Source organism: Callospermophilus lateralis, chromosome 14 (assembly GCF_048772815.1).
Source record: "Callospermophilus lateralis isolate mCalLat2 chromosome 14, mCalLat2.hap1, whole genome shotgun sequence".
Taxonomy (NCBI): Eukaryota; Metazoa; Chordata; class Mammalia; order Rodentia; family Sciuridae; genus Callospermophilus; species Callospermophilus lateralis.
The window spans coordinates 100,962,625-100,989,747 of NC_135318.1; the positions used below are offsets into that span (position 1 = coordinate 100,962,625).

The 27,123-nt window shown below is 42.6% G+C and overlaps 1 protein-coding gene across 1 annotated transcript in view; it reads left to right on the forward strand.

The window, feature by feature from the left end:
* The first annotated feature begins 2,026 nt into the window (after window positions 1-2,026).
* Window positions 2,027-27,123, forward strand: part of Slc9a4 (solute carrier family 9 member A4) — a 54,719-nt gene continuing 29,622 nt past the window's right edge. Inside the window, exons 1-2 of the mRNA XM_076833383.2 lie at window positions 2,027-2,282; window positions 8,551-9,014. Of these exons, the coding sequence (XP_076689498.2) occupies window positions 2,027-2,282; window positions 8,551-9,014 (720 nt within the window). The remainder of the gene's footprint in view (window positions 2,283-8,550; window positions 9,015-27,123) is intronic.

Here is a 27,123-nt window from a genome sequence, read left to right on the forward strand (position 1 = left end):
ATCTGAGATCTTCAAGCAGGAAAGGGATTCCTGATGTGGAGAGCATCTTCATTTTTCTAGATGAGAAAACCGAGGCTCAAATAATTGAAGCAACTTTCCTGAAGTGAATCAGGTAATTCTCCGCCTGAGAATGGAGGTCTTCTAATTGGTTTGGGTTTTTTCCACAGAGACATTCCCCACCCCCCTCATTTCTTTATAGAAGAAAAAAACAATAAAAATGAGAATAAAAATAAGACACTGAAGTCGGCAGAGTGGCACATGCCTGTCATGCCAGAAACTGGGGAGGCTGAGGCAGGAGGATCACAAGTTCAAAGCCAGCCTCAGCAACTTAGCGAGGCTCTATCTCAAACTGAAAAACAAAATTAAAAAATGGGTGGTTCAGCCTCTGGGGGTTCAATCCCAATAGCAAAATTAAAAAAAAAAAAAACTATTATAAATAAACTTTCTATTACGAAGCCATTTGTATATATCTTCTGAGTAAAAACAGTGGACTCATTATGGTATCCTTCTTGTAATATACCTGATGGTTTATTTTAGTAACATGGAGTCTAACAGTGAGGAAAAGAGAAAACATCCACTTGTGAGCTCTTTATTCTCCTATCTTGTTCTGAAGTTGTGACTAGGTGTTGGGATCACAACCAATCCTTCTAAAGATCTTTGCTGAATACAGGCAGTAGTGGGCTCATCGGCTCGAAGGATGCAAACTAGAAAAAAACAGAAATCCCTGTGCAGCTTGATGCAGAAGTGGTGATATTAATGATGAATAATAAATTTCATTTCCTGTTCAGTGTTGTTCTTTATTGCAACCCTGTCAGTTTGATCTTCTATGAGAACGAGAGATGTGATTTCAAATAGTGAAAACCGACATTTATTAAGTACCAACTCCATACCATCTCATTTAGTGCTCGTAGCTGCTCAGTGAGATGAACAGCCGTATCCTCTCTCTTTTCAAATGAAGTCTCTTGCCAAGTTCACTTGGCCAAAGGTTAGAGAGCTACAAAGAGATTCCTAAGATTCACCTCAGAATCAATTCTTTCATAAACATTCTGTGGCACAACTTTTCAACAAATGGACCCCAATAACAGAATTCCTTAAGATGGAAGAAAATTTGTAGGCACCTGTAGAAGTTGTTATTTGGTTTGTTTTTCTCTGAGAAACTCTTTGTAATTTCAGAAGAGCTGAAGTTTCACTCCTATGAAGTATTCATCACGAAGTCTGGTGGTGCACTAGGCCAAGGTCATCCTAGCCATTGCCACCACTCCTCGTCTTCCTTCCTCTTTTATAGAGACTGTAAGACATAGTTTTCCAGGACATTTCTGGTTTACACCTTATTCATCCCTGAACTTGCCAAGGGTGTCTCATCGTGGGCGCCCACTAGGTGGCAGCAGTGTAACCTGTGGCGAACACTCAGAGCAAACATTTCATTACAAAAGTCAAATCAGAGCAAATAATTAAGTGTGTTTCAAGAACTACCTGCCTTGACCATTCAGAACAAGTGACAGAGTAGCAAGGGGAGGAAAGCAGGAACAGGGGCAGGACAGGTAGCTCCTTCCTGGGATGCCACAGAGCGGCAAGGATTCCCTTTCTCATTAAAAGGATTTTGATGGCACATGGAATGAGCGTTGTGGTGTCCTTTTCGATTTTCACTCTCAAGATGAAACCTGCCTGCCGTGAAGAGAGGAAACAACGGCTTTGAAGAGGAGATTTTTTTTCCCCCTTTATAAATTGTTCTTCAGGTCATGATCGGATGAAGGTTCTACAGGTAGCTCCTTGGGCTTTAACGAGTTCTTTGAATGACTGTGTTTGAGACTGAAGCTGAATTGCCCAAATATAAGCATTAAAAAAAAAAAAACCAGTAGAAATCTACACACAGCCTCAACAGCATACTTGGACTCTCTTGGATGGACCTACGGACTGTGTGTCTGTCACCTTGAGCCAGGTGAATGCAGCTGTTCTCTGGAAGTCCTCTCCACGGCAGATGTGTGGCACACCTCTGCACCCAGGGTGTGTAGCAGAAGCCCACAGAATGGGTCTCAAGATACTCATGCCTTTTAGTCCTTGCGTCTGGTTGTTATTGCTCGTGGCCCTTGTGGGCTCTGAAGCATCTTCTGATTTGAATGAATCTGCAAATCCCCCTGCTCAGCATGCACCTAAGGCTTGGTTTGCTGCTTCCAGCTCGGTGCCAGATGAAAGGATATCTGTTTTTGAACTGGATTATGATTATGTGCAAATTCCTTATGAGGTCACCCTCTGGATACTTCTAGCATCTCTTGCAAAAATAGGTAAGTCCTCAAACATCTGGTTGTTAGAAGTTGTTTCTCACAGGAGATAACATATGTGAATATGCCTTGTAGACGGAGGGCTAAGTGGACTTCAAATGTTAACTGTGATTAAATAAAAATTCCCATAAGTCAAGGGTAAGTCACAACTTCTTTATTTCTTTTTAACAAAGCTGCTCAATGCTGCAGGATTGTGCTTTAAAATTTAAGAGACGACTGTGAGGTCCTGGGTTCCTTTGGTTTCTTCTCATTTCAGGTGACACTGCTGGGATATTGCCATGTACAAGTCTCAATATGCTTTATAAGATTAAGAGTGGAGTGAAGCAGGTTGGAAATTTCGGGAACCACATAATGTTTCTTCTGTGAAATAGTCTTCCTTCATTCTCAACCACAAAATGTGGCATTCATTAATGGCTTCCATTGTTTATTCTTTACAAGTGGTGCATGTTCCTTGAAACTTGACAGAAGCAAGGCGCAAGACAATCACAGGCAACTCGTGTGTCCCTCAGAGATAGGATATGGGGCCAAATTAGATGATATCTGTTGGTAAAATATTGGTTTACATCTATGTCAAATGGAGCCACTGGCCTCCTTTGTGAAATAAAGTGATTTTTAAAAAATAGCAGGATTAAATTCCTACCACGGTATGTGTGTGTGTGTGTGTGTGTGTGTGTGTGTGTGTATGTGTGTGTATGTATACAAAAAAAAAAAAAAAGCAAGGGGTACCTTACACTCTTCGACTATTTAATCCTTAATCACACTCCCCTGTCCCTTAGAACATTAGCTTATTCCAAAGTGGAAAATCAATATGATCATCTCAATTCCTAAGCATAATATCTCCTTTGTCTCAGCTCTAAACGTTGTATTATTTGAGTAGGTAGATTGCCTGATTGAGATAGAATCTCTAGAACATTTTGATGCCCATTTATATGTATATACATTGTCTCTAGGACGGATTTGAAATGTGGGTTTGAGCCACACATGGTCTGCAATGAATATTGGTGGGCTTTTATCTATTAATCTAACTCCCTCCTTATGGCTTGGGGCACAGGTGTGCTCATTAGGAGCTTCTTTGTAACTTTTACTCATTTTGAACTAATAGAGTATGAAGATTGGATGGGAATTGTTAGCTTAAAGAGCTCCCTTGCAATTCATTAAGTGATTAAGTGGCACAAAGGGTCTCGTGTTATTTTAGAGACTCGTTGGAGTAAAAATGGTTTTCCACATGGATATCGTCCTCAGTTCAGAGCAGAGTCTAACACCTTTATGGAAACCATGTTGACAATGAAAATGTTCAGATAGTCTTGAGTGGCAATTGAGTGTTCCCTCTGTGAACAGGCTGAAGATTCTTGGCCTCCACTGTCCGTCCCCCACTTTAGCCTCCCTTTATCAGTAATGGTTGCCATTGGTCTGGGAATCAGGAGACTAGTTCTGTCCCTGACAGGTTGGTCACTTGTCCATCAGAAGATCAGTCAATGCAGAAAGGGTGCGTTTCGTCTTAGTTTCATATTAACCTAAAGCCTAGCTTGTCCTTTGGAGGTGTGGCTCAGACTCACTCTGGTGAAAATTTAAGAGAACTCAGAGGACACTATTGTCTGTGGAACTGCGGATTTAAATGCACTTATTTTCATGTTAACGCCATTCAACATAGTTGAGAAAGAGAAAATTGCTTAAGTAGGTTGTCAGCTTGAACATGCTTATTTGAGTATGATTTCATGTTTTCTAGTCTTCAGGAATCTAGATGATTTCTGTGTTCCATCTGGATATGGGGGTGAGAAGAAGAAGCATATTTATTGAATGCATACCATGTGCCAAGTACTGGGTTGGAAGTTTTATATAAGATGGTTCACTTACCAAAGGCAAAACAATGGCAATGATAGTAATGATACTGATGATTTGTAAAATTTAACATGTAAGGATGCAGATGACCTTTTTTCGATTATGAAACCTGAATATATGCAATACATGGAAATGACCCTGGTTCCTGACCTCAAGGGCCTTTATTTTTCAAAGTCCACTTAATAGGGGTTGGGCTGTGGCAGAGGTAGAGTGCTCGCCTGGCATGCATGAGGCACTGGCTTTGACCACCTAAAAATAAAGATATGGTGTTGACCTATAACTAAAAGTAAGAATACTAAAAAGAACATTTAATAATGGGGAAAGCCTATGTATTGTTTTTATTGACATAGGTGAGAAGTGACATTCTATGGAGAGTATCCTTTCAGCTATATAACACATATTTGATTTTCACATGCTCATACACATATTCATGCAGATCAAAACTTGAAGGAAATGCTTAAAATTTGTCTCTGAGAAGACTCCATTTTTATATTTAAAATCTTTTATGAGTTATATTTCCATATGTGAAAAAATATTAAATAAGTAGTTTTCCATCTTTGGCTCAAAACTGGAAAATTATATCCACTTACATGTGGGTTCGTTTAGCATTCACACCTGTGTTATCCAGAGATTATCAAGTAATTTTGGTTCCTTTGCCTCCAAATTATTGTTCTTACTCCCTCATTTAAGTTTTTGGGGTTCTTTTTAGTTTTTCAGGGTAATGCATTTTGATATAATTATGTGAGCATGGAATATGTCTTATTCTAATTAGGACTCCATTCTTGTGGATGTACACCATGGTGAGATTCACGGTGGTGTTTTCATGTGTGTACATAGGAAAGTTATGTCAGATTCATTCTACTGTCTTCCCTGTTCCTCTCTCCCTCCCTTCCCTCCATTCCCCTTTGTCTAATCTACTGAACTTCTATTCTTCCCTTCCCACTCCCTTATTGTGAGTTAGCTTCCATATATCAAAGAAAACGCTCCATGTTTGGTTTTGGGGGATTGGCTTATTTCACTTAGCTTGATAGTCTCCATATCTATCCTTTTACTGGCAAATACCATAAAGTCATTCTTCTTAATGGCTGAGTAATACTCCATTGTGTATATACACCCCATTTTCTTTATCCATTCATCTGTTGAAGGGTACCTAGGTTGGTTCCATATAAATAAATAGCTTAGCTATTGTGAATTGAGCTGCTATAAATATCAATGTGGCCAGCTCACTGTAGTATGCTTATTTTAACTCCTTTGGATACATACCAAGGAGTGGGATAGCTGGGGCAAACAGGGTTCCGTTCCTAGGTTTTTGAGGACTTTCTATACTGCTTTCCAGAGTGGTTGCACCAATTTGAAGACCCATCAGCAAGGTATGAGTGTTCCCCTTTTCTCACCTCCTTACCAACATTTCTTGTTATTTGCGTTGCATTCTTGGTAATTGATCAAGGGCCTTTTGATTTAAGGAGGAGGACAGGTTAACCTACAACTGACTGGTAGACATTCCAGAAGAAAAACACAAAGCGCTCTCCAATTCCTTTGAAAATAACCAATTATGCATTTGTAAAGCAAGGATATTCCAGAACAAAGATAACAACAAAAACAAAATCACCTCAGACTTTGTCTTTTATTTTACTGTAACTTTTGGAAACATCACTGAAGAATCTTCCTTGAACCATTTGTAAGGATGGGATTATAGAATTCGTGATGGGTTTCAAAGTGACTAACTGTTGTCCCTCATGAAAGGTGGGAAGCATTTTAGAATGCAAAATGCCTATAACGTGTCCCTTTAGGAAGCCTTACTTATGGGTAGGTGGCTTCCAACAGGAAGGCGCAGCTTGGCAGGTACATGCTGGATCCGTTTTGGGAAACTTGATTCCTGGAAGCAGGGCCAACCTAGGAATCCACAGACCTTAGAGAATCACATTCTGGGCTTTTCCATCTTCTTGTGTTAAGAAAAGTTGAGTTTGATTAAAAGAACTATAAAGAAAGGAGAGAGAGAGAGAGAGAGAGAGAGAGAGAGAGAGAGAGAGGCTGATAAAGTTGTAATTGAGAAATAGAGAATCCATGACTCTAAAAGGAAGCCCTAAGCTAGCCTTGAAGCTAATGAAATGGAGGTGGGAGTCGGTGTCACGTCCATTGACGGGAATTATACTCCATTGTACTGACCTGTCTGCATAGAGGAGGGACCCGTATCCTCTTTGGGTGACTAACCCCAAATATCCCTGAGGAGACATTCATTGGCTCCAGAGGGCCCCTGGGAGGAATTCTCGATCCCTTAATTTTGAATTCAAGCCCCTCTATTATTTGGCACAAAATTACCTTCTCTTTTTCTAATATTCTTCACAATTCAAAATTTGCTCCGGTCAGGTGGAAGTCCTTGATGAATGCCGAAAGTATCTGACTGAACCAGTCTGCCTCTCTTCTGCACTGGAGTCCTTTCCGCCTAAAATGTCTCTCATTCTGCCATCCAGTGCCATAAATCCTGGTCCTTTTCCAACAGCCCATTCAATTTTGTCCCCTGTAACAACATCCATGATGATGTGAACTCATTCATTTGTGTACCTACAGATTCTTTCAGCAAATAGGCCAGCTGTGTAGACAAGACGCTTTGCTAAGCACTTGGAGAGACTCTGCCTGAGTCTGAGGAAAGTACAGGTTAGTAGGGCACATAAGTTGTGCAAAAAAAAAAAAAAAAAGTAGAAAGGGACCATTGCTATCAGACAGGTAGAGTACAGATCACTTTTTCCTTTTGATAATTCAGAGAAAGATATATTATTTCTTCAGGAGGAAGCTTAGCCTCAAAGTCTGAGCAGGACCCCAGTAGACCAAGAAAAGGATAATTCAAGCAGTGATAACAGGATAAGAAGACAGAAAAGGAGACCTGCGGAGTGGAAAGGAATTTGGTTGGCTGAAATGGGGAACGTACAAAGGTAGGGTCAGCTGTGTGGAGGCAGACTCGGAGAGGTCCCCATGATGACCACTGACTTCTGACCTTGTACTATATTTGTTGGTACCTTCAAAATGCAGCTAATTGTACATTTATTCATCTTATTACTTCTTTTTCTTCTTCTTCTTTCTTCTTTGTACTGAGGATTTAACCCAGGGGCACTTTACCACTGACTTACATCCCCTGTCCTTTTAAGTGTCTTGTTAAGTTGCTGAGACTCTCGTTAAATTGCTAAGACTGACCTTGAACTTGTGCCACTCCTGCCTCAGCGCCCAAGTCGTCAGTATTACAGGCATGTGCCTTAATACCCAGTAATGCATACCATTACTTCTGTCTTCTTACTTGGGTCTTACTTCTCAAATTTCATCATCAGTGGGAGCTGTGTTGTCGGTCATTACATCTTTAGTTTTCTACTTCACAGTACTTAGCACAGGGGGATGCTCAACCAATGTTGTCGGTTTATTGTTGGGTCTTCTGAGTTTTAGGTGGGGAATGAGATAATCTGATACACATGGTGTAAAAGACCTTTCTCTGACTATGACAAAATACCTAAGATAATTAACTTATAAAGAGGAAAGGTTTATTTTGCCTCACAGTTTTGGAGGTTCCAGCCTATGAGGAATTGGCTCCTTTGCTTTTAGACTTGTGGCGAGGCAGCAAGTCGTGGTGAAAGTATCCAGCAGTACAGACTTGCTCACCTCATTACTGGGGAACAAAAGGGAGAGGAGTAACTGACCTGGAGCCCCGCCCCCCGCCCCCACAGGCTCTACTTCTTAAAGGTTCTATCATCTCACACTATCACCTCCCTGGGGACCAAAACTTTAACACTCAGGACACTGGGGGACATTCAAGATCAAAAGTACAGAAGGAGGGGAGAAGAAAAACGCAATATTTAAAAGGAGGAATCAGGATGTCTTCAATAAAGACAGTGGCTACAGAAATGGAGAGGAGAAGGTGGACTTTAGAGGGACTGGAGGAGTTCAGGGCTGGTGGCATGAAGGGTCCAAGGTGACGAAGAGGGGTTCACGAGAATGTGACCTGATTTCCCTCTCCAGTGTCTGACCAGGAAGCAATGTCACTGGCTAAACAGAGGAGACACAATAAGCAACTTTTAATTGTTGCCTATTTGTTGAGTGAAGAGGGGAATGAAGTAAGATTGGAAAAGCTGAAAATAGTCCAGGTGCGTTTGTCTGATTTTTGCATGAGCCAGAGGCAGAAACTGCATCTGTAAGTGTACACTCTTCCTGAGCTAGGAATACAGCTCAGTGGTAGAGGGCTGGCCTAGCATGTGCAAGGGCCCGGGTCTGATTCCCAGCACTGCAAAAACCAAAAGTCACCGCCCTTGCAACACTTCCAGTCCCTGCCACAGACGGGACACTGAGGCTCAGCGAAGCCAGCCAGCTTGCCCCAGGTCCTATCCGCTTGGCTTTCAAGGGGCACCGTTTCATTGGCAATTTCCAAACGTGCTTCTCTGCGCTTCCACAGGGTTCCATCTGTACCACCGGCTGCCGGGCCTCATGCCTGAGAGCTGCCTGCTCATCCTCGTGGGGGCCCTGGTGGGCAGCATCATCTTCGGCACCGACCACAAGTCGCCTCCCGTCATGGACTCCAGCATCTACTTCCTCTATCTCCTCCCGCCCATCGTGCTGGAGAGCGGTTACTTCATGCCCACGCGGCCCTTCTTCGAGAACATCGGCTCCATCCTGTGGTGGGCAGGCCTGGGGGCCCTGGTCAACGCCTTGGGCATCGGCCTGTCGCTCTACCTGGTGTGCCAGGTCAGGGCCTTCGGCCTCAGCGACCTCAGCCTGCTGGAGAACCTGCTCTTTGGCAGCCTCATCTCCGCGGTGGACCCCGTGGCCGTGCTGGCCGTGTTCGAGGAGGCGCGGGTGAACGAGCAACTCTACATGATCATCTTCGGGGAGGCCCTTCTCAATGATGGCATCAGCGTGGTGAGACGTCGCGAGGGGTCCTAGGGGCCCGAGGGTTCAGTGGGGCTCGGGCAGGAGGCTATCCTCAGGGCGAAAGAGGAGGCCTGAGTCTGGGCCTCTGCCAGGAATGGGCAGACCCCGGTGCACACAGCATTGCCCCAAACATAGTGACCTTCCTTAGGATCTGCACCATGCGCCTGACTGCACACTAGCACTGGGTCTTCACACTGGCGGAAAGGGTAGCCTGTATTATATAGAGAGAGTTATTTTTCATTTACCAGATCTCACCTGCATCCCTTCCCTTTGCATGCTTTAAAAAAAAAAATGCTGCATTAGATTAAGTGATATAAAAGATAAGATCGGGAGAGAATTGAGAAGATTTAGAAAAATGGGTTGGCTTTGTGTATCACCCATTTACATGATACATGGAAAACGGGAATGAGAGATTTCTTCTTAGGAAGCCTCTAGATTAACATTAGCACTAAGGCTCAGGAGATGTCAGTGGGCTGAGGCAGGCTGTCATATCCCACTGCAGGTAGTTCTCAATGTTCAGTTTCTTCATAATCGCTGCAACCTTTATCAGGTGCAACCTTTATCGCTGCAGCTTACTTTCAAGTCTCTATACCAGCACATAAGTAAAACTAGAATTAATTTTATCAATAAAGAGTCAAACTGTACGAAACTGGGGAGCACAGCTGGGTGGAGGGCCGTGCCCCTGTGGTCCTAGCTTGATGTGACACAGAGGCAGGAGGATCTCTGAACCCAAGCGTTTGAGACCATCCTGGGCAATTAGCAAGACCTCATCTCAAAAGAACTGCAAAAACATGAAAAGCAAATAGCTACAACAAAAAATAAAGCTGTGTAGCATAAGACACCAAAGGTTCCACTTGCCCTCTCCTCACTCACATGCAAAAAGCTACTACTTTTATCCACCTTGTCCTCTCCGTCCCAGCCTTTATCACACGCACACGTGAATGTATATAGTTGGGGATTCATATTTTAACAAAGACTGGGCAGATTATATTAGATGTATTGCTTAGATAGAAGAAGTCTTGAAATTCTTACTCTGTCTTTTCCGCTGTTGGGAAGTATGTCACAGATTATGTTTACTATAATTTAACTTCCTCAGTGAATGGTTATTTAGGTGATTTCCAACTTTTTGCTCCTATATACAATGTGGCAATGAATATTCTTGTTTCTGCATATTTCTCTTTTTTGCTTCACTGAGACTATTTATAGGATATTCTCTTAGAAATGAAATTCCCAGGTTGAGCAGTGTATGCATTTAAAACTTTGAAACATGTGGTTGTTTTAATCACCTCCCACTCACCTCATTGGTAAATGAGAGATTCTCCCCCGCGGGTTATGGAGATGGCCAAATGCACGACACCCGACACTGGGCAGATGAGATTGATGGTGGTTGATGAGTCACACATGCTCAGAGCCCAGAGCGGGAGGACACCGCACATCATTCAGGCCTCACAGGGCTGTCCTCAACAAGAAGCAACCAGCAGAGGCTGGGGTGGGCAGGCAGGAGGATGGGGTAAGCCTGGTTCTCACAAATGATTGGGTTATTTGGATGGTGTTGCTGACTGCCGGGGAACTGTATCCTGCTGGTTGGAGATGAGCAGGAACTGTGCCTGGTCTCCTTGGTAAAAAGGCTTTTTATCACTGGGGGACATTATCCACAGGGCTGTGTGTGTCGGGAGGAGGGGGAGGCCTCCTGATTTTGCCAAATATCAAGGTAGCACGTGACATTGAACTTAATGTTATGCCTTACACCACAGCTGCCAAGAATTTCCAGAAAGCCTTTATCAGCTTGCACTTCATAGGCAGTGTATTGACTGCCGCCTCCTTGATTTTCACAGAACACACTGTTTCTCCATCAGGAGCACAGTCATATGATCTGCAGGAGCTCTTGCCAAGAAATAGTCTTCATTAATTACCAAGGCGAGCACTTGACTCAGCTGCCCCGGGGTTTGAGAATCAGACTTGACCCTGAGTTTTTCTCTGGCTTTTACCTCCACAGTCTGGGTTCAGGTTGTCAATTCATGGCCAGCAGCATTTGTCAAAGTTTAATTGCTCTGGCCCAGACACGTCTAAAGAACGAGATTTTCAAAATAAAATGGGGATTTCTGAGTGACCGGAGTATCTGCAGAGGGCACTGCTGTGACCTTTGCCAGACGATGCTGCTGTAGGTTTGGCTCTGGTGAGGCTGCCCACATGTCACTCTGTGGGCAGCCACAGCACAGTGGGTATTAAGTGCGTGCTGGGCGCTGCTGGGTCTCTAAGTGAAACCAGAGAGGCCCTAGGTCCAGATTTAGAAAGCAGCTTGAAGCAACTGGTACTTTCGGCCATCCAATGGTATTTTGAGCTAAGGGCCTTGAACTCACCCTTTCATTGAGCAGTGAGCCTGCCCAAGGCCAGCAATCAGTACTGTGCTCTTTCAGCAGGAAGTCTGAGTCATCCTGAAGGTGGCCAGTGATTGTGGCTTATATGTGACAGCTCTACAGATCTTTATCCCCTAAGGGCTGCCTTCTAGAGTGGGCCAAGCATCAATGAGTCTGATTGCCCAGGTCTTTTATTCCACTATTTCTTCCTCTGGCTGAAATTGCAGGTTCTGATTCCCTCAATGTGTTCTGGTGAATTAGAAGGGGACAGAGACAAAACCCACATTAGCTTTAAAATGATGGCCAATACTATATTGTATACCGGAAATTTTCAAAGAGAGCAGATTTCAGGTGACTTGATATGTGCATAAAAGGAAGGAAGGGAAGGAGAGAGGGAGGGAAGGAGAGAGGGAGAGAAGGAGATAGGAAAGGAAGGAGAAGGAAGGGCAGAAAGAGTGTAGTGATGTGGAGGTGGATACCTTAATTAGCTAGACTGTAAAGATCATCACATTATACTATGTACATTAAAACATCATGTGGTACAATTTGACTATATGCAATTCTCATGTTAAAAATATAGGATGTTTCAGGACTGGAGATGTAGCTCAGGTGCAGAGTGCTTAACTAGCTTATTCAGGGCCCTGGCTTCAATCCCCAGTTCTATGATGAATAAAAAAATCTTTGAAAAATAAAGGATATTTCTAAGATTGCTGAAATAGAAGGATCACCCACATCCCCAGATGAATCTCATGGCCAAAATTCTAGAAGGAAAACAGGTGTGCTACCATATGCAGGCCCTGAGTGGTTCACTTTAGCATTTGTTATTAAGTTTTTAGATCATATTATGAAGCATGAGTAAATACCCTTATTTTAAAGATGAAGAAAATAAGGCAAAGAAAATTGAAGTACGCTGAACAAGGGCACACCAGGAGGCCCAGCTCTGCCAACTGCGCACCTCTCTTCCTTCTTACCTTCTAAATTCTCCACTCATGGAGCTGGGAGGGGACAGGAGAGAACCTGTGCATTATCAATGTGAAGATTGGGCCCACGTCCAGTTAGGGAAGCCTGTCTACTTCTAAAAAACAGAAGGGGCGGGCTCTGCAATTCCAATGTGTGGCTCAGAACAAGATTCTGATCCTTCTGTGGCTCCTTTTGCAGTAAAGTCAAGATGATGATATTCTTTGGTTCGTAGAGTCCTTGGAAATTCATATTCAGCTTTTGGTACAGTGGGTGTCCAGTCTCAGGTCGGCACTCAATAAATGCTGATGGTTACTCTGATATCACACCACCTCAAGGACACTCTATGGTGGCTGGTTCACTGTAGCTAGGCAGCTGATTTCAAACATGGCACCACCTCATTGATAGCAGGGCAGATGGTTCTTGTATGTGTATCCCTCCCTGGTTCTTCTGGATCAACTTGCTGAAGGTGTACCACAGACTTCTCTCAGTCCACCTCCTCTCTTCCACCTCATCTGAGAGGCCTGGATACGGTAAGGCTGAGACTGGAGCTCAGGTGGTCTGGCTGGGGAGCATCTCTGCTCTTTCCTTGACATCTTCTCTCTCCCCTCCCGTTCTCCATTTCCTCTTGTCTTCACTCCTTCCTCTAGAGATGACTCTGTATGACATCTTGCTGCCTCTATATTCTCTAGGAGCCTTGAGATAGAAGGAATTGAGCTCATCGCCTGTCTGAGGGCTAGTCCTGGGATAGTCACTGCTTTGTGGAGTTTTCTTCCTTCAAGCCCCATGACAACTGAATGCAGCGTGGATTCTCGCCACCATTTTGTGAAAGGGTGTTAGGTTGTTGTCATGGGCATTGTCCCCCAGGACCTGAGTTCTAGGTTCTTATTTAGATACTTGGTTTTCTTGGTTAGGTTGAGGGTTAGAGATATGGTTGCTTAGAGTTAGGGATTGGGGTTGCCAGCTGAATTCTGGGATCTCCAAGGACTTGAATTTCTATTATCATTTTTCTTGGGAAGACACAGACTCCCAGAGAAGGTATTTATTTATTAATTGAGAAGAATTTAGCATATGCATCTTAATATCTAAATATGAAGTGAAAATACAGCCTCTTTCTGCTTTGCCAGCCAGCAGTTCCCTTCTGCTGAGGCTGTCAGTAAGAATGTTTTACTTCTCATTTAATTTGCACTTGGCCCTGAATTTATGATGCATACCTGTTGCTAGCATTAGATCTTAAACCGCCTTCTCCTTCACTCTAGAATTCCTTTCCCCTCTCTTTCCTGATCTGTTTATCAGCCTTTTCTAATGGGTTGCCTGGTGGCTCTCTTGATTGATCTTTCAGCTGTTCCCTCCCAGTATCTGCATCATAGTGCCCAGAATCTAGAACTCAGGGAGCCAATGACTGTCCTACAGAAGGAATAGAAAATTGATTGATGGAGGCCGTGATGGGGATGAGGGTGCTGCTGGCCCTGGGGCCAGTCTGCTGCTCTGCCTTGGCTGCCAGGCTCTACAGGCTGCAGCACACCTTCTCTGATGCTTCTTTTGAATTTGCATCTTTCTGGGAAGCTCTGAGCACACTGAAAATGTTTCCTCAGGCCAATGCCCACCACCAAGTTTCCACATTGTTTCCTGAGCCCACCCTCCCGGGGTGGAAGGACTCGGGTGCAGTTGTCAGTGAGGAGTCCCTGCATCGTGTCCCTCTTCCTCACAGTCCGATGCAGCTGTCCTTCACCTGTGCTGTCCTGGGCACAGGGAGAATCAAGGTGAACCGTGCATCTGACACATCCACGGGGATGACACAAAGCCGGCCCTCATCAAAGGGCAAATTTTCTGGTTTATCTTTTCTGTCTCAAATGGGTTCCTAACTCCATTACCCCCCATTCACAAGGCAGTAAAGCATAGCCAAGAGTGTGGGCAGGAGGCTGTGTGCCTCTGTTCATGTCCTGCCTCTGCTGCAAGTTGTTTGACTTTAGTGGGAGTCACTTAACCTCTGTGAGTCTCTGTTTTCTTTCTGTGAACTAGAGAGAGGATTGTATGAAGACTCAAATGAATCCATACAAATAAAACATCCAAAATAACATGTGGTACAGTGGGGGCACCCTGTGTTTGGTGTTATGTTTGCTGCAGAGCTCTCCATACCCTAAATGATGCTGCCGGGTGTTGTCTGTCTGTCTGGACTTTGCAGGCTGAAACTTCCCTGCAGAGCTGTGTACAAACTTGAACAGAATCCAGAAGGGACAGTAGACAACTGTTCCTTATTCTTCTTTTATTTCCTTTTATTTTATTCAGATTCGGAAGCATAGGGGTGGAAGGTGAGAGGTGAGAATAACTTGGCAAGAGTCCCCAACTTACAATGTTTGGACTTTTAAACTTTCCCACGGTGTGAAAGCAATCTGCATTCAGTAGAAGCCCTACCTCCAATTCTGATTTGGGTCTTTGCAGGGCTCTCCTTTGCGGTCCAGTCTTTGCTCATGCTGCTGGGCAGTGGCAGGGAGCGGCAGCTCCCAGTCACCCCCATCAGGCCGGGGAGCAGCAGACACCCTACAGTGCACCGTGTTGTGACAGGAGGATGTGTGGCAGGTCCTGTGTACTAAACGCATTTTTGACTGAGGACGTTCTCACCTTCAGATGACTTGATGGAGATGTAATCCCACTGTAAATCAAAGGGCACCTGTAGACAGGGCCTCTGACTAAGAATGTAGGGAGCTCCGTGTGTCAGGGGATGGCATGAGTCAGGGGATGGCATGATTTTCAGCAGGAGAGTCTAGCATTCTATGCTTCAGTTTCCTCGTGTATAAATTAATTAATCCAACCTCAGAGTGTGATTTTGCAGAGGCTATCAAATGAGACCCCAGGTGCCCATTGAACGTAGGTGATGATTCATATGTCAGACGAGCCACACCAAAATGGCAACCATGATGCCCATCAGGCCCAGAACCGAGGATCAGGTCTGAGCCTCGGACAGATAGGGCCATGCAGCCTTGATGGGTTGACTCCGGTGCCAAAGGGTGAAAGCCAACCCCCTGTAAAGCCTCAGCAAGTGCTTGGTGTGGTGCAGGGTGTCCCCACGGGTGCATCTGACCCAGACAGGCTGGACAGGAGCCTGGACCCTGCGTTTGTCTTTAGACATGTACTCGGGGGACTTTCCTTGTGGGCTTCCCTTCAGTCTGCCAAAGGGTCCTCTTGAGTGAGGCATGGTGCTGGCTGTGTGTGTGTGTGTGTGTGTGTGTGTGTGTGTGTGTGTGTGAGAGAGAGAGAGAGAGAGAGAGAGAGAGAGAGAGAGAGAGTGGCGGGGGGCAGCAAACAGCTTGAGATGAAGCTTGGACCAGGTTGGGGGGTGCAGAAGGACCTGGGAGCAGTGAGGGGCAGCCAGGCATATTTGGGGGAGCAGTGGGTCACCAGTAGAAAGGAGGCATATCTGACTCCTGTCCTTCTGTATTGAAGTGACACCTTTTCCATCTGCGTGTCTGGCTCTAACCCGAAGCCTAAAATCACGGAGAGGTGGGTCGGAGCAGGGCTGGAGAGGGGTCCTGCAGTGAGTGCTTCCTTGCAAGTCCTCAAATTGGGTTCATAAACACTCATTCAGTTCATTTTCTTCCGCCTGAAGTAAGAGAATAGTGGAGGGGGGAATTGTACAAATTGGTTTTTCACCAGGCTAAGCTGTGAGCCACTTAGGGGTGATTAGAACTCACCTCAGTTCACAAGTACAAGAAAAAAAAGAACCTCTCTGGTTGTCAAGTTGTCTTTTCTGTGACAGAAGGTGGGCTTGAGCAGCTATGCAAATGGATTTGGAAAAGTGACACGGTGGGGTGGGGTGAGGGGGGGAAAGCAATGCTATTTCTCTCTTCAGGGAATAATCAGGACAAATTTGCAGAAGGGCACATGGGAGCTGCCCTGTCCCTTCTCACCAACTGTGCTAAAAGCCAGGGATGCAAAAACAAACAGGCTTTGCCCTGTGCCTTTGAGCAGCCACAAGCTATGAGCGTCTGACTTTTCTTAGCCTCTGATCATGTGCCTGCCTATTCTTCTGTATCTTCCTAGAACCCTTCCCAGCCAGAGAGGTTTCCTAGGAGGTTATATAATACATTCATGGAAATCCCTGACTTGGGAGAAAAGCCTAGTGTTCTAAACACAGCCTGGAGAGTTTCCTGGTCCTGTGGTTTTCGACACATGCCCCACCACCAACAGGCATGTGTGCATTCTCAAGGTCTTGTTGGGTATGTTGGGCTGCGAGATGGAAAAAGTATGCTCAGCATCATGTGAAAAGTCCTATGAGTTGACTGCTGGGAGGGGTTGGTTGGCAAATAGTTTCCCTGTGGCTTCCTCAATGATTGCGTAAGGTACAACACCCAGCAGAACCTGTTGTACAGGCCTGCTCTGGAGCATCAGATCCAAGAGATGGGTGAGGTAAGAAGCTGTGGTCATTCGTATTTCACTTCTTACCCCCAGGACCAGCTGTGGTTACTGGTGTCTTTGACCATTTTGTGTCGTTATAATGAAATACTTGAGTCTTGTTACTTTACAAAAAAATAAAAGGGGTTCATTTTGGCTCATGATTTTGGGGCTGAAAGTTTAAAAGACATGATGCCATCTGGTGAGGGCTTCCTGGCTAGGTCACCTTGTGGCAAAGACGCAGAGAGGGAAGCTGCCGGGGTCAGAGGTGCACGTTCAAGGGAGGAAGCCAGAGAGTTTCGGGGGAGGAGCCAGGTCCCCTTGTCACAACCTGCTTTTGAGGGACTTCCAGTGAGAATGAGAAAAACCCTCCTGCTCAAAAAGCGTGAATCCCTCCTGAGGGTGGAGCCTTCCACTAGTTCCTGGGTCTTAAAGATTCCACCACCTTTCAACATCAACACGGGGACCAAGCCTGCGGCATGTGAGACTTTAGGTGACTAATCAGTCCATACCGCAGGAGTGAAAAGTGGACTAGTACCATGGGAAAGGATTGAGGTACCACGAAATCCAGCTACCTTATGTATTGATTGGTTTTACTTATTTTTGAGGTGCTGGCACCCAAACCCAGGGTCTCACACATGCTACTACCTCTGGGTTACCTCTGGGATACATCCTCAGCTCCAACTCCTATATTCTAATGTTGAAGTTTAGTTATGCTTGGTGGAGCCAGAGGTCTCCTGAGTCCTAATCATCCATCCATCCATCCATCTATCCATTCATCCACCCATCCATTCATCCATCTATCCATCTATCCATCCATCCATCCATCCATCTATCCATCCATCCATTTATCCATCCATCCATCCATCCATCCATCCATCCATCTATCCATCCATCCATATATGCATCCATCCATCTATCCATCCATCCATTTATCCATCCATCCGTCCATCCATCTATCCATCCATCCATCTATCCATCCATATATCCATCCATCCATCCATTTATCCATTCATCCATTTATCCATCCATCCATCCATCCATCCATCTATCTATTCATCCATCCAAAAATATTACTGAGCAACTACTTTCTGTCAGACACTGATTTTTTCACTAATCAGAGAAAACTCCTTCTAAAATAAAAGAAAATCACTAAGCTTGTCTTCAGTGAACTCAAATCTACTGGTCACAACTGATGTTGGCCTTTATAGTTAAAAGTTACTTAGCTTTGAGATTGGCTTTTAAGTTACTTTTTGTATCATAGAAGTCATCTACTAACCCCAGATGGTAAAAGACCATCACTTGAGTATTTGCTTCAAATTGATGTGGGAAGGGGAAAGGGGGAAGATTTGCACAGAGGAGGGATACTAGTCTCAGGCACTTGCATGAACAAAGTCCGGATGAGGAACAGGTATTGGTAGGGGATGATTCGTCTTAGGTTGGCTGTGAACTACTAAATTTGAGGTATCAATGGGCCTTTGAAATAATTGTTGGATAATTATAGAAATACAAGTCTAGAGCTTGGGAGAAAGATGAAATGGAGATGTATATTTGGGAGTCCTCAGTGGGGAGGTGGTTCTTAGAGCTTCAAAAGGGTGAACCCCCACCCTAGCTTTCTTCAAACTCAGAAGGGGTTTCACAGTTTTTAAAGTGAAAAGACGTTCATTATAGGAACTTGTTTGCTGTGCCCTAGGTCAGTGACATTCTGCCACTTAGAGTATGTTTTCCTCCTCATCACATTATCTGACATCAGTTCACCAACTTGGCCTTTCCTTTACTCTCTGAGTCCACTAGCAATGAATGTTCAGGGATACCAAACCCAGGACCGTTGGTAACAGCATACTTAACTCTCCTCTCCTGGGGCAGCAGGTCTTTCTTCTTCTTTTAGGAGTGAAGAATGTCCTCTCATTGTGCAGTCTTGCCAGGTAATTCAGTAATTAGTAGTAGGCTTCCTTTAGCTGTCACAGGGTCAAGACAGTGCCCCATGACAGAGCTGAGTCTGTCACTGCCCCTCCTCACAGGATCAAACATTAGTTAGATTCATTATCTAATTGCTTGCATAAGGTCGATGAATATATTTCCTCATGTTGTATGCACACCCAAAAATGTCCATTATATTTAGTTATAAATACAGACTCAATAAATTTAGAAAGCTTGCTACCACAAAGTATCTTCTTTGTCCACAACAGAATGAAATTAAAGATAGTAAAATTAAAGAAATAAAATTTAAGATATTTTGGGAAAATTCTAGATACTTTATGGTTTAAGAAAGAAATTACAAAGGAATTTAGTTAATATTTTTAACTAAATAATAATAAAACACAACATATCAAAACTTTTGGGGTGCAGTTAAAGAAATGCTTTGAGGAGAAATTTATCGTCTTAAAAGCCTTTTATTTAAGAGTCTGAAGACCAAAAACCAATGGACTTGAGTTTCTGTCTGAAGAAACAAGAAGAGGAGCAAAGTGACACCAAAGTAAATTAAAGGAAGGGAATAGTAAAGAGGGTAATAAATCATCATCCTAATAACGAAATAAGCATTTTAAAACATGGCAAACTTATCTGTATCTTAAAGAAGACATAATATTTATTCTTCCTACACTCATTCATGTATAGTACAGGGAGGATCAATTTCCAACTGCATTATGAGGCCAACTTTACTAAGGTAAAGAAAGAAACCAAAAAAAAAGGCAAAGACATTTCAAGAAAAAAAATCAAACCTATAGACCAACGTCCATCATATTTCCTAATAAAATACTAGAAAAATAAAATTCAGCAACATATTTAAAGAAAATAAATCATGGTCATGAAAGACATATTTCAGAAATACAAGTTTCTTAAACATAGGGGAAAAATCTAGGAATTCAATTCATCCTATAAGATAAATGACTGTATTAATAAATGTGGAGAACTATTTGACAAAATTCAACACCCATTAGTGATGAAAACTCATGACAAGGTAAGGAGACTAAGTAGCTTCTTCAACCTGATATAGGAAATTTATGAACAATCTGTAGCTAGTATCCTTTTAAACATAGGGGAAAATCTAGGAATTACATATCAAGCACTTTTTTCCCTCAAATCAAGATCAAAGCAATATTTACACTCAAAACTTTGATTAGTCAAGAGAAAAAAAGCATAAATGTAAGTATGAATGTCAGCGTACATTCTATATGTGGATGGCATGATAGTTTATGCAGGAAATACTCAGGAATCTGTGAAACAACTGCTGGAATAAAATACTTATTAGTGAACTTACCAAGGTCACGATGTATTAGCTTTCTATCTCCGTGACAAAATATTTGAGATGATCAATGTAAAATGAACAACAATTTATTTAAGTTTGTGATTTTAGAGATTTCAGTCCATGGTCACCTGGCACCACTGCTTTGGGCCTGTGGTGAAGCAATTCATCATGGCGGAAACACATGGCAGAGGGAACCTCTCACCTCCTGGTGTTCAGGAAACAAAGGGAGGAAAGGGCTGTTTTCCATTATCCCCTTCAAGAGCGCACCCCACTCATCTCACTGCCTGCCACTAGTTCCCAATAGTGCCACAGTGGGGAATAGGCCTTTAACCCAGAGCCTTTGAGGGACACTTAAGATCCAAACTGTTAAATGGGATATAAGGTTAAAGCACAAAAACCAACAGCATTTAGGTAGCGGCAAACCACTCTACTAGTGGCCAAAGAAAATATTAAAATTTCACTTAAATGTTTTGCAAAACCAAAAATACTTAGAAATATGTTCAAGAAGGGTGTGCAAGACTTTTTCAGTGAATATTATAGAACATTGCTGATGTGAATAAAAAAGACTTGAAAAATGACATGTTCATGAATAAAGGGCTCAGGATTGTAGTCAGTTTTCTTCCAAAAAGTTGGTAAATTTTAAGAGAATTCCAATAAATTTCCCACGAAACTTTTTAAATAGATTTTTTTTTGTTGTTGTTTTTGTTTGTTTGTTTGTTTTGGTACTGGGAATTGAACTCGGGACACTTAACCACTAAGCCCCATCCCCAGCCCTTTTTGATATTTTATTTAGTTAGAGACAGGATCTTGCTGAGTTGCTTAGGGCCACACTAAGTTACTAAGGCTGGCTATGAACTTGTGATCCTCCTGCCTCAGTCTCCTGACTTGCTGGGATTACAGGCATGTGCCACCATGCTTGGCTTTTTTAAAATTCATAAAGCTGATTCTAAGTTCTGTTTGGCAGCTCAAATGACCTAGAATACATAAAGCAATTTTTTTTAAAGAAGAACAAAACTTGAAAATATATTTGAAGGCATCTTATAATGTCACAATAATTATAATTATACTACAAAATTCACAATGTTGATTAAAACAACCTGGAAATAGACTTACATATACGTGGTCAATTGACTTTTGTCAAATAACTGAGGCAGTTCAATAGAAGAGGAGTCTTTTCAACAATTGCTACTGAAATATCTGAATATTCATGTAGAAAATCACCTCCTACCTCAAATCATATTTAAAAATCAACACAAAGTGTGTCATAGCCTAAATGTAAAGATAAAATTATAAATCTCCTGAAGAAAACATAGAACCAAATTCTATCTAATCATGGAATTGTCAAAACAGGAAAATCATAAACAAGCAAACAAAAAAGGGAAAAAACATAATAACCTGGATTTTATCAAAAGAATAAGTTTTGATCTTTAAAATGCACTTTTAAGAAAAAAAGAAGACAAACTAAAGAACAAAAGAACTATTCTCTGTGCACATACATCACAATGAATTTATGAAGAATATATAAAGAATTTTACAACTCAATAATAACAAAAAACAACTTAATTAAAAATTTCCAAATATTTAAACATGTGTATCACAAAAGAAGGCAGTTATTAGCCGGGTGTGGTGGCTCATATCTGTAATCCTGGTGATTCATTGGCTGAGGCAGGAAGATTTGAAGTTCAAAGCCAAGTTCAGCAACTTAGCATGACACCTTCTTAAAAAAAAAAAAAAAAAGGAAAGAAAAGAAAAAGACTGGGATGCATTTCTAGTTGGGAATACAAAATGATACAATGGCTTTGGAAAGCTATTTGGAAGTCTCTTTAAAAGTTTAGCCTGTGTCAACCGTATTACCTAACCATTCTACTCCCAAGTATATATCCAACAGAAATAAAAGCATATATCTGCACAAAGGAATTGTGAAATTCACAATAGCAATATTCTAAAAACCAAAAACTGAGGCAGGGAGAACAGATGCCCATTACCAGGTGATGGGTGGCTGAAATTTACTATAACCATGTATTAGAAAATGACAGGAATACAAAGAAATAGACCACTGATACCTGCAATAACAGGAATAATTTCCAGAAATATTATACTAAGCTAATGAAATCGGACACCACAGAGTTCATACCATATTATTTACTTCAATTAAAATGCAAATTCATCTATCATAGATCAGAACTTTCCTGAGGTTAGGGTCAGAGTGAAGGAAACAAATTAAACAACCTGGAAATAGACTTCAAAAGAGGAATGAGGAGCCTCTCTGGGTTTGTGCAAATATTCTATATCTTGACCACAGCCTTGGTTTTATATACATATACAATGGCCAGAATTCATTCATTTTAGATGCAGTTTATTATGTGTAAATTATTCCTCCATGAGGTTGACAAGAAAAAAATCTAGCATACTTGGAATTGACCCTCCATCTCTGCTGAGCCTTGGTTGGTGGGCTGTTGTCAGGCATCACGTGAGTTTCTCTGGGTTAAACAGAAAATGCACAGTGGTATCGGAGTGGCTAGTGTTATAATCGGGGAGATTTGCAATTACATCTTGTAAAAGGACCATTCCCTGAGACAATGAGAAAGGAGGAAACTCTAACCTGTTCTCCTTGTGTCAAAAACAGATTTAACCTTGACTTCTCTCTCTCTCTCTCTCTCTCTCTCTCTCTCTCTCACACACACACACACACACACACACAATTGTGATTTAAAATGAATTCAAAGACACTATTTTTCCTGTAGTGATACCTAGAACCTAGTAATCTGAAAGGTAAGAATTGTTTTGCACATAGTCCTGTGGATTGTGCCTATAAATGCAGTCTTCCTAATTGTGTACTCTTCTGAATGTGCCCCCTCCTTCAGGATACCCCAGAGTGAAGTTCAGGGCTGTACTGATAGGCTTTCCCAGGCCAATGCAATGGACTGAGTAGCTGCTTGTGATCTGGCAGGCTATGTAAAGAGTTTTTATTTGTGGTAGTAATATTCAAATCTTTGTATCTCAATCACGTTTCCCGAGTTTCCTCTGGATTTGAGAGTCAAATAAACCTCATTTAACCTCATTCAAACCTTCCTGATCTGGACTTGTGAAACCAGGTCTGGCTTCTCATCTTGGCTTCATTTCTTTGGGAGTTCAACTCCAGAAATGAAAAACCCAGGGCTCCTAAGACCCACACATGGATTTCTCCAAGGTCGGGCAGAAAGTGGAATGAATCTAAATAAACTCACTGCATCAGGGTACAACCATGAAGTTTATTTTACATTTATTTTGAAACCATAAATCACAAATTTCAAATAATTGGATTAGCTTTTCCTGAAAACACAGTTTCATTTGTTTAAGTAACATAGACCAGTATAATAACAGTTTTGTAAAATATTATTGATCCACAGATGGACAATAAATACATGCATATTGTCCAGGTTATCCATAGATCAGACACCCAGAGGGTATTCGATGTGCAATACCTCCCAAGAAGGAGGAACCCAAGGGTGGGGAGAACTCTGAGAATCCCTTACAGAGTGACCACAGGGGAAGGAGAGAGGGAAGGAGGGATATTGAAAGAGTTTACCAAGCTCATCACAGAGTCCTCAGGCCAGGGACACCTACCATAGGAGACCTGCCTTCTGACAAAGGACATATTTTAGTGCCCCTGCCACACTCCATAGCTAAGAACAGAACACAAGAATTAAAATACAGCAGGTGGCTGGACATTTCATTCCCTGCAGTCAGAGATATGAAACGCTCTCACTGCCACAGATGGAGAGATGGATGATGGATGCCAACATAGGTAGATGATAGGCAGGCAGGTAGGATTAGAAAGGACAAATTTATAATATTCATGTATCTGGAAGGGACTGTGAGCCATGCATGGAGGTTTCATTTAGCATTTTGTTTCTTGAAATTTCTTCACTTTTGTATGTATACCTAAGCAAATCTGGTTTAAGATTTCTACAAATATTCCTTTTTCAAAGTAACTCCTTTGTTTATTTCATATGAGGAGATACACATCACAATATGCATTGTGTGTGTGTGTGTGTGTGTGTGTGTGTGTGTGTGTATGTGGGGGTCCTTGTTCGGGCAAATTTGCACTAAGCTTTCTGATTCTTTTTCAACTTTTCCACTTTCTCCTTCTCCCAGAAGATGCACTAGAAACTTCTCTTTGGGAAAGGAAACAAGTTTTTTTGGTTTTTTTTTTTTTACAATCTGTCCACATTCCTTATCTAACCAAGCTTATCAGCCACTGGCTGCTTGTTGCATTAAAAGTCAAACACTGATCCATTTGGAGGGGATATACCACCGTTTAGGACCTTATAAGAATCAAAATAAATTATTGGTGCTCTAAGAGATTTATAAATCAAGAATGCTACTCTATAATACAAGTTAATTTCATTTTGGGGGACATTTTGGTTACAGAAACTATATCAGGTACGCCTCTCTGACAAACATACAAATTCAAGTCCACCTTGACACCTAGAACTTGACCTTATTTGAAAACCGTGTATTTGCACAGTGATTAGTTAAGACGAGCTCACATTGGACCAAGGTGGACCCTAATCTAATGACTGGTGTCCTGTTGAAATGACCAGGTGCACAGAGGAGACACACAGAGGAGGCCATATGAAGAGGTGACCGAGCCTGGAGTGATGTGTCCATAAGACAAGGAACACTGAAGATTGCCTAAAAACACTAGGAACAAGGAGGGGACAAGGAGGAATCCCCCCTTCACACTTTCCAAGGGAGCATGACCCTGGCCCATCTTGATATCCAGGATATTCCAGTCTCCAGAGCGCTGAGAGAATAAACTCCCACCCCTTCAAGCACGTAGCTTGCAGCACTTTATTCTTAGAGCTTTGGGAAAATACACAGAAATCAGGGTCCCAAGCTACAAGGCGAAGGGCATGTGAACTTGTGATTCTAGGGTCATTGTGCACCCTTCTTGTGTCCCTGGCAGCAAAGTCCTTCGGCAGTGGGAACTCTAAAGGACAGTTTGTAGCTCTTGAGCTCCTTTGAGGAATGACCCTCTTTGCCAACATTCCAAAGCCAAGAGTCATGTTCTAGGATTTTTGATCTCTGTGGAAAATGTATAAATAGTATGCATGGTGACTCCAGGTCCCCCCCAAAGCTAGGATGTCCATTCCTATTCATCAAGTGCTTCTTCTTTCTCAGTAGAGGAAACCCCTCTAATAAATGCAAAGCCCTGCTTAGAGGAGAGAGCAAAGGAGGTGAACTGGGGCTTTGTTTTCAATGTATTCCGATAGTTTATGATTATGTACACAACAAGAAACCAACCTAAAGACAGCTTTGCAGATGAGTCATCATTTATTGCCTCTCTCTCTCTCTCTCTCTCTGTGGGAAATTAGCCATTTCTTATCACAAGGGGGAGACTCCAGATATGGAGCAGTCCTTTAAGGGTGGGGCAAGTCTTGGAAGTAGGCTTTGGAGGGAATGATTGCAACTTCCTGCAGTCTACAGACCAAGGGGCCAGATTCTGACACCCAGGGATCAGTGTCTGCACAAAATGACATGCATTTCTGGTAATTCCCAAACCCAAAAGCTGTCAGTCACACTGAAGAATGGAGGTAACATCGAGGGTCTTAATAAGGAAGAATGGGAATGGCGAGATTGAACTGGAACACTAGGCTCCAGGCTGGGGAACCTGGGTAGGGTGCAGAGGAGAGGAACCACATCCAGAAATAAGAGGAGAGCCAAGTGTGAAGGCAGGTGTGGGTGTCCCCTGCAAGACTCACTTTGAAAGTTAATTGCCTTGTGAGAGTGTTGAGAGGTTGAACCTTTATGAGGTGATTAAATGGATTAACTAGACTAATGTCAGTATCACAGGTTGGGTTATCTCCAGAGTGGGTTTGTGATAAATTCAGGTTCCTCTTGCCTTCTCCTTCTGGCTCAATTGTGCTTGCCTTCCCTTTCTGTCATGTTCTATGAATCAGAAAGGCCCCCGCCAGATGCTGGCGCCACGCTCTTGGACTTACCAGCCTCCAGAATTGTGAGCCAAATAAATGTCCATTGTTCATCAATTACCCAGTCGGTGATATTCTCTTATGCAGCAGAAAATGAGCTCAGACAGGGAGGGGATGATGGGAAATAGACCCAGTCGTTCCCAGAGAGTCCCAGTGGTTCTTCTGTGATTCAGAATATACTTACAGTGACTATTTCCTTGAGATTTATCTTCTGTCCCCTGCTCTGATTTTTTTTTTTCCATTTTTCCTGGTAGGTGCAGATAATGGCAAATGGGTGTATGCTGTGGTTTAGCAGGATTCCCAGGGACTGATATTCTCAAAGATCTTTGTTTTCTGCAGCTATCTTACTTCATCTGTTTTATAGGTCTCATTACCTGAATGTCTGCTGCCACTTTACAGAAGCTTGGTCTAAGTTCTGGGCTGCAAAGTGATAAGTACATCCTGTAATTCCAAAATAAATGTGAAAATAAGTAGAGCCATAATAGGGAGATTAAGAGTGTGTCTCACATAGACCAGAGTGGTTTGGAGAAGTCATTGAGATGACATATGGACACTACTTAATAGGGCCAGGTTCTGATAAACCCACTGTTAAGTAGAAAATTCACAAATTGAAAATGCACTTAAAACGCCTAACCTCCTAAGCATCTCAGCTGAGCAATATAGCTAACTGGGAGCTGCATTACTGCTTCCCAGCCTCATGAGAGAGTATATCTGCAGATCATGAGCCTGGGGAAAGTTCCAAATTCAAAATTCAAAGTACAGCTTCAACTGAATGCATATCTCTTTCACACCACCATAAAGTTGAAAAAAAAATTGTAAGTCAAATCATCCTAAGTCAGGGACCATCTGTATATGAAGACTGTAGTAGGTTGGTTCAATTGGGAAAGAGAAACCACACAGTAGATTAGAGAGAAAATTTCTATGTAAAATTTATTAACTATGATAAGTTTATAATTTAATAGATGTATGGGAACTATGGTCCCAAGGGCTCTGGGAGGGCATCCCAGGAACAAGACACTTGGATGGGATTCAGATCCTACTGGGAAAGGTGTGTATCTGGACACTAGAAAGCAGAGGAGGTGGGTTAGCAGACTGGAGCTGGTCTAGAGTTGCTGGACAAGTGAAAGAGCATCTTCTGGAAGGCAGGCAGGGTCAGAGCTCAGCAATCC